Source organism: Rosa rugosa, chromosome 2 (assembly GCF_958449725.1).
Source record: "Rosa rugosa chromosome 2, drRosRugo1.1, whole genome shotgun sequence".
NCBI lineage: Eukaryota > Viridiplantae > Streptophyta > Magnoliopsida > Rosales > Rosaceae > Rosa > Rosa rugosa.
The window spans coordinates 50019043-50030322 of NC_084821.1; the positions used below are offsets into that span (position 1 = coordinate 50019043).

At 38.9% G+C, this 11280-nt stretch overlaps 1 protein-coding gene and 1 long non-coding RNA gene across 4 annotated transcripts; both read right to left on the bottom strand.

Annotated features, from left to right (window-relative positions):
• Positions 1–5304: 5304 nt before the first annotated feature.
• LOC133732547 (uncharacterized) lies at positions 5305–7173 on the bottom strand. 2 transcript variants are annotated; one of them, XR_009857174.1, is made up of 3 exons: positions 6649–7173; positions 6017–6086; positions 5305–5470 (listed from the first exon to the last, which is right to left on the bottom strand). It is a non-coding gene; the product is annotated as an uncharacterized LOC133732547 (long non-coding RNA). The 2 variants fall into 2 exon arrangements; XR_009857173.1 differs by having other exon boundaries at positions 5678–6086.
• A 2277-nt stretch (positions 7174–9450) lies between these two features.
• On the bottom strand, positions 9451–11021 carry LOC133732030 (cytochrome c oxidase copper chaperone 1). 2 transcript variants are annotated; one of them, XM_062159487.1, is made up of 2 exons: positions 10862–11021; positions 9451–9958 (listed from the first exon to the last, which is right to left on the bottom strand). In XM_062159487.1, the coding sequence occupies exon 2, from the start codon at positions 9921–9923 to the stop codon at positions 9681–9683; it is 243 nt and encodes an 80-aa protein (XP_062015471.1). In that variant the 5' UTR covers positions 9924–9958; positions 10862–11021; the 3' UTR covers positions 9451–9680. The 2 variants fall into 2 exon arrangements, with proteins under 2 accessions (XP_062015471.1, XP_062015472.1); XM_062159488.1 differs by having other exon boundaries at positions 9451–9955; positions 10862–11014.
• Between the last annotated feature and the right edge of the window lie 259 nt (positions 11022–11280).

An 11280-nucleotide genomic window follows, 5' to 3' on the forward strand; every position in this document is an offset into this window, starting at 1 on the left:
TTTACATAAAATAAAGCAAGCTCATCAATAAGGACCCTCATTGGAGTGGTGGAAGGAACGCGCCTCCCGCGCGGCGAAAAAACAAAGGGAGTACGAGTGGTGCCTCTCCCGACCGAACGCCGCCGGCGCTCCTGCCGTAGCGTTCCGGTCCGGGAGAGGATGATCGGTGCAGTTTTATGCCGGAGGCTTGGCCTAGGGAGGGATGGCGGCTGGATCTCGGACAGAGAAGACCGATCGGTTTTCTTTCTTCTTGGTTCGGGGGTCAAGGTGGCTCGGCGTGGTGCGATTTACCGGCTGATTCTGGTGTCACGGCAGAGGATGGTGGCTTGGCGTTGCTTGGCGATGGCGGGGCTGAGGTTGGAGGCTTGGCGAAGGTTGGGTTCTCGATCTCATGGCAGAGGCGGGCCTGGAGGGGATCTGATCTCTCTAGGGTTTCTGCTTCTGTTGGCGTCCAGGTACTGGGGTGGCCAGCTTTGTGGTGCGACGACGTTGTGGTGGTGGGATTCGCTGCGGCGGCGGGGCAGTGCAGAGGGGCGGGACGGCGGAGCGCGCGGGCACTGGACTCGACCTTGGTGGATTGCGGCGTCGGATCCTTGTGGGGAGTGGCTTTTGGGCCGAGCCTCTGGGCTAGGGTTTTTGTTTAGTCTGTTTAGTTTACTGGTTTTGCTGTTAGTCTTTAGTTTGTTAGTTGTTGGATCTGCTCGTCAGATCTCAAATAAGTCCATGCTTTTTAGAGTTATGGTAGTCGTCGTGGTTTCCGGCAATCGGATCGATTTGGGTTGCTGGCTCGTCGTCAGGATCCAGTCCTACCTGGTCTTTGTGCTGGGTTTTCATTATCAGCCTGTGTTGAGGAGAAAGGGTGATCCTGGGATAGCCCGTCCAATAGTGTTCTATTGGTTAGTACCTATTCTAGTTAGTGCTACTTATTTTGGTCCGATTGGCGCGAGCAGCGGCTCAATTCGATTGTGGTTGTTGGATCCATTGACGCATCCTTTTCTCTTTGTCGGAGTGAGGATATGTGATGTTAGTCTGAGTGTTAGTCATTTGGTGTAAACCCTGATGGGTGCTGTGTTTTGCAGTAGTCTTTAATGAATGAAGTTAATTTCCGATCAAAAAAAAAAAAAAATTTACATAAAATAACTCAGAAGGAATGTTATAAATTATAGAGAACCTCATTTCACTCTCTATATTTAGGAGCGAGATAGCTAAAAGTTATAATGGATAGCCACTTAGGAGTCTGGTGCAGCTGTTAAAATATATAAAAAGCTAAACATGCTCTCCAAAATAGCTAAGGAGCCAAAATAGAGAGTCTGCTAAAGATGCTCGATACTAACAATATATAAACTATCCATGCATTGTGACAAAATAATATGTGCATGCATCTCATTTAGTTGTAGATATTAACACATCAGATCTGACTTTGGGAGTGCATAACATAATGTTGTTCAATAATAGTAGGAAAAGTTTTCCAAAAAAAAAAAATCAATAATAATAAGAATAATGCTAGGTGAACCACTTACATCTCACCTTATGAGACAACTAATTTGGAAGAAGCAAGTCATTTAATGAATTCTGTGATCTTATATGTTGTTTTATCTCATTGGAGTTTAATTACATGCATTTAAAATAAAAAAAACTCTTAGCTCATCCCACTCTTACATATATCAGTGAGTTAATTACATGCATATATAACTACTCTTTTTTAGTAGGGAAAATTTCGCAAACAGTACACCAAGTAAATGCCACTAATAATTCTTATACATAAAGTTCCAAACCAAACATTTTGGTACACGAAATCTGAAACTCGACCCACTATTAGTACACGACGTCAATTTTTGACACCAAAATGTCCATTATGCCCTCAGTTTTTTTTTTAATAATTTTTTTTTTCTGTTATTTTTTTCTATTATTTTTTTTCCTTCTTTTTTTCTGTTATTTTTTTTCCTTCGTTTTTTCTGTTATTTTTTTCTATTATTTTTTTTCCTTCTTTTTTTCTGTTATTTTTTTTTTCCTTCTTTTTTTTCTGTTATTTTTTTCTATTATTTTTTTTCCTTCGTTTTTTCTGTTTTTTTTTTTTCCTTCGTTTTTATCTCTTTCTTCTTCCTTCTTCCGGGCTAACTCCCTCGCTTCCAACGCCGCCTTCCTCACCTCCACGCTCACTCCCTCGCTTCCAATGCCGCCCTTGCCCTCCAATTGGTGAGATTTATGGTCCTACAGCTTATATTTGTAACTCAGCAAATATTTAGTTATGTGAAAAGAAAGAAAGAGATAAAAACGAAGGAAGAAAAAAAAAATAACAGAAAAAATTAAGGAAAAAAAATAATAGAAAAAAATAACAGAAAAAATGAAGGAAAAAAAATAATAGAAAAAAATAACAGATAAAATGAAGGAAAAAAAAATAACAGAAAAAAAAATAATAGAAAAAAAGAAGGAAAAAAAATAATAGAAAAAAATAACAGAAAAAATGAAGGAAAAAAAAATAACAGAAAAAATGAAGGAAAAAAAAATAATAGAAAAAAATAACAGAAAAAACGAAGAAAAAAAAATAACAGAAAAAAAAAATTATTAAAAAAAAAAAGAACTGAGGGCATAATGGACATTTTGGTGTCAAAAATTGACGTCGTGTACTGATAGTGGGTCGAGTTTCAGATTTCGTGTACCGAAATGTTTGATTTGGAACTTTATGTATAAGAATTATTATTGGCCTTTACTTGGTGTACTGTTTGCGAAATTTTCCCTTTTGAGTATATATGTATTAGTACTACGTTGTTGAGGATGTCTTATTAATCATTCTCGATTGAATGCTCATCTTCACTAATTAGTTACATGAAAATTAAATTAAAGATAACTTTTTAGAACACTAATCTAATCCAATATATCTTCCCAAATGAGAGAGTTTTGAGAGCGAGAGGAGATGAGGGAAGAGATAGATATGTCAATGCATGACCCAATTTAATTGTGATTTGATATGGCGTGTGTTTGTAGGGATTTAGTCGTTTTCTTCTTCCACAAAAGAGCAACGAAGTTGACACTAGTGGAGGAAATGAGCCCAACGGCCAATCCCTCCTCACCTCCATTATTAAGATTCCTTCGGCAGTTTCCCCGGAGACGTGTGCTTCTCTCATGCCTGTGCAGGCCCCATAATCCTCAACCGGCAAAGTCTAAATTGCCCTCCTGCTCCTTCCCCATGCATCTATAAATTGAGGAGCCATAGCAGGGCTTGAAGATATAGCAAGCAAGCAAAGCAATTCCATTAATCAAAAGCAAAAACCCATTTTCAGTTACTCAAATCCAATCAGCACCATGTCTGGAAAGTGCGGCAACTGTGACTGCTCTGACGTTTCCCAGTGCACGTAAGTAACTTCTTCCATTTTCTTAATACGTACATGTGTGTCAGTTAGTAAGTTCTTAATTAATTAATTAATCAGATTAGGGTTTCTTTTCTTTCGCTGATCGAAGAGCGATTGATATGAGAGGATTTGGGTTCAACTACTGTCGTTTGTGTGCATATGCTTATATGTCAATACTCCATGAGCGAAACTAAGAGTTTTGCTCTTAAAGAGCAACGCACGTTATTGTATTTGGACTACTAATTTGGAGGGATTGGTTCGTAGGTCACCTTGAGCAAAATATATTCATGTACCTGAATTAATGTTTAATTACCAATTTTCTTTCAGTAGTAATCAAAAAAGAAAAAAAAATATATATTCATGTACCTGAATTAATGTTTATACACATTCTCAACACGCCCCCACATGAGAAATCGTCACACAAGCCATACACGTGGACAAGTTATATTGGGTGACGGTGAGCACGTGTGACCATCGCTGAAACCAAACACGTGGGTAACCCGCTCTGATACCATGATAAAGTAATTTGGAGTTCACATCCAAAATCAATTGGCAATGGATGGAGTGACCCAAACCCTTATAAACTCATAAGCAAAGTTATATTTTTCCAATGTGGGAGTTATATTTATAAACATTCTCAACAATATATATGCATCAATATAAATTAATTTTAACTGTTTAATTTTGTTTTGGATATGTTCTTAATTTAAAGGATCATAATAACTTTTGATCCCTCTGAAATTGCAGCAAGAAGGGAAACAGTTTGGTCATTGTTGAGACTGAGAAGAGGTAACCACTTAATTCTCCAACGACTAATTATTACAATAAAAAAATTTCTAAGAATTAATAATTGTTTTGAGAAAAAAAAAATTAATAATTGTTTCTTATCTTTCTTTACTTCCTGTTGGAGGAGAAAAAGCAACTTATAAAAATATGATTCTTCTTGCAGCTACGACACTGTTGTTATGGATGCACCAGCTGCCGAGAACGGCGGAAAGTGCAAATGCGGCACCACCTGCTCTTGCATCGACTGCAAATGTGGACATTAAGTCCCCTATTCGACGACCAATGGCTGCCATATAACTATGTGGTGATAAAAATTGTGGAGTCTCGTCAATAAAGGATTTGTGAAAATCAAATAACTCCTCTGTTTATTTGTGATAGTAGTTTGATCGAGTCTGTGAGTGAGTGAGTGAGAGATGTACTCTACTGTATGTGTGGCAATCATATCTGTGTTCTTTAGTAGCTTGTAATGTTCTTCATCTGGCCATTATCTGTGGCCTTGTGATTATGTTTAATTAATGAAATTACTGTTCGTATACATGCTAGATTTTCACTCTTCAGCTCTATCTCAATATTTCCAGAATTATGTATATGAAATTATATAGACTATTTATTATTCTAATTAATTACTTGAACTAAATATATTTGGATGATCGCATGGCATCCATGATTGAGAAATCAAGTTCTGTGTGGCTATGGCTTTGATGATTAAGAAATAAGAACAGCAGAGTTTTGCTAGTGTTATTACCAGCCTTGATAAAGCAAATGACTACTGTATGCCCTCGATCTCTTGCGACAAATTGTGTTTTTTTTTTTTTTTTTGATGAAACGTTCAGTTACCCAACTAAATTCGCATGTGAATACTGTATCATAGAAAAAACCAATTCAAAAACTAAATTCAAAGGAGGCATGAAGGGGGAGGGTGTAACGCCCCAAGTTGCACCTCACCAGCTTAAGCACGTCACAGGGCCGCGAGTCTCTAAAACATAAACCGAACGCTCGATTTACATCCTAAAGAATCGCTAGGCATTTTGTTTGAAAAACTTTTTGTACAAACACAGCAGAAGCTACAAATATTCTTGAGGTGAAAAACTTGAGTTGTTGAAATCTATTTCATTCGTCCAGAACTTGGATAAAGGCTCACACAAGGTTGAATTTCACTTGAAGAGAATTCAACTAAAAGATGACACGAGACTAGATAACCACAAGTTCCAGAACACAAAGTTCGAGAAATAGAATTTAGAATAAGGTTCACACGGTAATTTACCGAACTTGTTCTGCTCACCCAGCTCCATCCGCTATTGTCCCGTCACCAGTGCACAGTACCTGCATTCATACTGTTGTAGGGGTGAGCTTTCGTCCTCGCTGCTCAACAGGAACTCTAACTCGACTAGGTTTGAAAATCAACAGATAAATGTTGGAGCTCCAGTATGAACACATGCTTAAACCAAATATTTAAAGGAACAACAAACTTCATAATATTTCTCAATTTGAAAACTTATGCAAGATGCTTAAATAAATACGGCGCCAAATCCAAGTATTACCTGATGGCCGGTCCCATAGACCCACTACACGACCTTACCTCAATTTAATTTATCACCAGGTAAGCGTAGCGAGAGCGTCCGCTACCTAGCTATACACACACGGATCGGGTCGTCATTGCGATCGCTCACCGTCCGACCGATGTAACTAACCCTCCGGAGGTTTTGGGGATCGAACCCAATGAAGTCAGAGCCACCCTTCGCTCTCAAGCCATCACATTTCTCACAGGGTTTGGTTAGTATGCATTGCATTTGAACATGACCAAACCATACCAACTAACGTGCATCATTTAATAACAATATAAGAAAATCGCTAACCGAGGAGAGTCCTGAATCCCCTACCTGGATTCCGATGCTTTCCTACACATACTCCGAGAGTCACGAACCTTCAGTTCTTCGGGTAACTGGAGTCCTAGATTCCGACAATAATAATATAAGTGACCTTCCTTAAGGAAATAAAGAGGCAAAGTTCGTCGATTTAGTCGCCCGGCTTGTTTTCCTAGTTTGACCAGGAATTGACCAGCATTTGACCAATCACAACTATTTCGATAATTATCTCTATTATCAAACGTATTACGTGAAATTGAAATATTGGCCAACTACGCACTATAACGAAATAATTTCCAATGCCCTCTAATTTCAATTTGTATTAGGTGACCCAAATTACTAAGGTTCCTCTTACTGTTACTTCATTGCCTATTTCAACACCAATTTACTTGGTTCCATTCCAATCAGTACAACAGTACATCAACTATGCTTCTCAAAATCATAACAACTCAATTTCTCAATTCTGCATGTTATAACTAGTTATCCAAGATTGAACCAAGTCCAATTCCTCAATCTCATAACACGAATTACAGTAAGCATCAACATGAACAACCAGAATTTCAAACACTCTCATGATCCTCAAAATTTCCAAACATAACCCAACTGACCTTAATACTAAATGAAAGCCAAGCAGTACTTCAATTTACCTTCGATTTCAAACACAAACTCCGAGCAGAAGCATCCCAACCAGAAATCAAAAACTCGGCTACTCTTCCACTGCCCAAATCGTGAGATTAACTGGACCAAGCACCGATTAGGGGCCTAGGACGAGAACCATCATCAAAAACAAGCCCAGACGTTCCAGAATTCGCCGCCGTACACGGCAACGCCAACGAGGCCGAAGGCACCCAAAACATTAGTCCATCAAACCCAGCCAAAATCTAAAACTAATTATACACAGACGCATAAATCGTCGAGAAGATTTCGTTTCGTACCTCGGGCAACCCAGACGGTGGCCGGAGTCGCCGGAAAGTTGCTGCTTCTCACCGTCGAGTCTCCCTCCTCGTTCGGTGCATGGGCGATCAAAGGCCACAGGCGTGACGGCGACGACGAGAGGAAGAAATTGGTGGCCTTGCGTCGTCGATCGGTGGCCTGACACCGGAGTTGTCGCCGGGCTGCCTTGCGGGTCGTCGGGTTTCTCTCTCGGGCCGAGAGAGCTTGAGCTTGCTGGTTGCTCTAGAGCAATCTAGAGCCTTAATCTGATCTTGGGGTATTTATACCTCAAATTTAATTGATTTCAAGGGCTGTGATGAAGCGGTGGAAGTCTGGACGGTTGAGATTGAACCGCAGCAGCATTTTTTTTTTTACATATTTTTTTCCAAAAGTTTTCCTTAATCCAAAACTTCCGAAAATCACAATAAATAGCTCGGGTATCCGAAAAATTCCCCGAAAATTCTCACGAACTCGTCACTTTGTGTACTTTATTGTCCAACTCCTAGATTGAGGATTTCACTTTATGAAAATTTCTGAAAATTCCCTCGAGCGCGTGGATAATTATCGAGATTGATAAGTAAATTATAGAACTACTTCACTTAAGCTCGATAAACTTTTCCGGGGCTCACAGAGGGTACAGATACTAAGGCCATCTCCAGGTGTGGAGGGCTAAAAATAGACCTCGGGCTAAATTGTAGCCCTCGCTAATCACTATTCATGCAAATAGTAAGGGTTATAATTTGTACCATCTCCAACCCTTAGAGCTATAAGTTTAAATGCCATGTTATTTTATTATTTTTCATTATGTATTTCAAATATGTAGTATTTTATAACTATGCTACTATTTCTACTCTTATATAATTATTTTTCTGAGGAGGTAGAAATTGCACATTAATGAGAAACAAGTCGCAAATATGGGAGTAAGGAGGTAGAAGAAAAAATATATGAGAGAATGTGAGATATGGAAAGGGACTTCTATTCATACATCCGAAATTGGCATTTGGACCTCCAACTTACTTTTACAAATAACCAATATGCTATTTGCACTTCCCTAATTTTCCCACAATGTCCATTATCTTATCAAATCTATAGAAGCCTTTTTTTTTTTTTTTTTTTTGAAAGAGAATAACCTCGGAGTCCATGCCCATGAATCAAAGTCGCCTACAATAAGCATGTGATCCGTGAAATCAAGGACATGCGGTATATATAATTTCTGTAGTTAGAGCGTCTTGATACGGCGACATACTTTTCTATAGAAAGAGCTTCTGTTCTTCTCTGTCAAATCATTTCTTTCCTCCGCTAGATCTCTTGATCTCTTCCTCTAGAACCTTTCCTTTCTTTCCAAAAGTATGATCCAACTCTGCTAGCTTCTCTTCGAGTTTCTTGTCACTAGGAATACTAATATGAAGGAGTATGAACGTTTAGTTACTCTTACGACATAATAATCTTCGTGTCTTATTGTTCAATTGCATAGTCGTCCCCAAGATAAGTCGTATATCCTCATACTAGTTTTCTTATATACCACTGTTTTGAATATTTTGAATAACATGGGTTGCTGCGCTTAGCACGGAGATATCAAGCACAACACACTAAGAGAATCACATGGAAATAGGAGCACAAGCATGTTGAATTCGTGAAGAGGAATTCTCCTTTGCTAGCGGTGGTATTCCATCACTCTCATGCCTTGCAGCCGGCCTGCTGCTCACGTTTCTTTTCTGCTGAAACAAGGAGCCTAAACACCTCCTTATATAGGCAAATATCATGCCTTTATCAATTAGGATCATACTATATCCATCAATAAGAATCCAAATCCTATTGCTAATTAAAATCCTTGTCTTCCAAGACAAGAATACTAACTGTTCGTGGAGAAACTCTGAAACCGTATCCACAATTAAGTATGCAGGAGCATGACCCTGCATCAGAGTGCCCAAGTGCTCTTTTTCAAAAACCATGAAAGATGATTTCATCTTAGCAGACAGTGATATCCGACTGTGGTTGTGGTAAAAATTTGCAGATCGAGCTCGGAACTTAGACAACTTGAGGTTCAGTTGACGCCACAAGTTGGCTGTGTTGGGAGTGGTCCTTGAGCACAACTTACACGACTTCATCAAACTTACACAAGTACATAAATCAATCCTTGTTCGTCGGTATCATATACTACTTGTTCCTTAATTTCCAACGGAACCACAATCATGCTTTGGAGAGACAAATGAACAAAATTGCTTACTGATATTTCAGAGGGGATACTCGATCGACACGTCATCTTCAGGCTTCAGACAATGAACATTTCATCACTCTCTCTCTCTCTCTCTCTCTAATTTAGTTAATTCAGCTAGGACCCAATTGTATGTCATTAGTTCCTGAAACACATTGACAAAAATAATAATGAAGTAACCTATGAACAATGAGCCTTGCGGGTCATTGGAGAGTGTGCAGCAATCCGATCATTACTCAAATTCTCATTAGCATTGATCTGATTATCAACCCATATGGAAGCAATCAATTACTAACAAGCAGACTGTAAAGTCATCTGATTGTAAATCATCAATCAATGTTTACCCCAACTGAATCAATTTAAAGGGTATAGATCGAGAAACAATATCAAAGTAACAGTTAACAGAAGTTCCACTTCCTTACATTATTCTTGAACTTTCAGATATCATCCTGTATGTGTACCCCTAAAGTAATGGTTTCATTTCAAAACTGTTTAATGCTCATTTTATTCTGCTAATCATGTCCAGCAATCTCAAATGTTGAAGCCCTCTGCACGAAGGCACGTCTTATGAGCCTCAATCCATTTTGCACAAGCATCTTCACCATGCTGCACAATGCATTCATCTCGCAGCTTCTTTGTATCAGGGCAAGCACAGCAGATCTTCTTCTTTGGCTTAGTGTCCAAGTCGGACTTCGTGACAGCCGATCCTTGATTTGGCTGCAAGGCTGGCAGAGCCAAGGCAGAGGAAGTATTTTCAGTTGGCAGTCCACCCATTACTCAAAGTCCTCGATGAATATAAACAGTACCTACTAGAAATATTCAGAGAAGCAAAGAATAAAAAAAAACAGATTTTCAGCTCACAGAGAATGAAAGAGTAACATAATAATTCACCAAAGTCTTGAATTGGTTCATCTAATGATTAGCCTAGAGCCCTAGATCATGTAAAAGATGAGCCATCCACCACAAAAAGCAAACTATTTGTTTAACTAAGCAATAAGCTCAGATGTTCTAAACGGCTAAACCTCATCTCTCAGTCAGTGAAATCCATTACCATTAAAACTGAGGCATTAGGAAATCAAAAAAAAAAAATTCAGAAACAACCATCATAACAAAAGTTCAACTGATTTCAATGCCAGGGGTCAATTGCCAAGCATTTTTCCGCTTCGAAAAGAAACCTCCTGCATATTATAACTAGTCCTATAACGGTCTGGCGCCTATCTTCCCTAGCAATTTCTAGATTCAAAATGTAATCCTGTTTTCCTCTCACTATCTGAATTTGCCACTTCTCCTGTTTCTTTCTCTTTTTCGGCTAATGAAATGGATACTTCTCCAAACATGCAATAATCAGCAGCAACCCAAAGAACAGAAAACCCAGATGAGGAAACAAACTCTATCACAGTAGTTTATGATCTAAATCAAGATTCATTCTGGCCAGCATCCATTGGGGCTTTTCATCAAACACATGGTGGGCGTTTAGTAATACTCCCCAACAGACCATCCATACATAAAAACCAGCGTAAACCAAATATATAAATGCAAACTCAAAACCCAAAAGTAAAGTAAAGCCCTTTAATCAAAACTAGAGAACCGCCATAACCACAAGATTGTGGACATAATCTACCATGCTCTTGAGACAAAAATTAATCGAAGTAATATCAATATACACAAAACAACAAGGAGGAGGAGAAGAAGAAGAAGAAGACAGAACTTACCGCTGACAATAAGAAAGGGAAGATCAAACTGAAAGCTTGAAATAACGTTGAGGTAGAGAGGTGGGGAAGAAGAAGAAGAAGAAGAAGGTTCAAAGGTGTGTTTTTCGGGAAGCGTAAAGTGGCCGATAAAATTCTCGAGGCTAAAACTGGGCCGCGTTCGAGTCTTAACTCTTAAGTGTCAAAGATCTGCGTCAACGATGACCCCGGCGTGTGGACATTTGGTAAGTGTGGTGTGCTGTGGGCTTATGGGCCTCCGACTTGTTTCCCTCTAGTCGAAGCCACCACCCCACTCCTACAAATTTTCATAACGAACCATCAATTTGCAAAGACAAAAATAGGTGTGGGTTTTGATTCAATGCTCAAATTTTATCTAAAACATTTCTCATTTACCTCTTTAGAGCAACTCCAACTGTTTATCT

Excerpts from the sequence above, each read along its gene's own strand:
- LOC133732030 (XM_062159487.1), bottom strand. The coding sequence starts at position 9,923 with ATGGGTGGACTGCCAACTGAAAATACTTCCTCTGCCTTGGCTCTGCCA.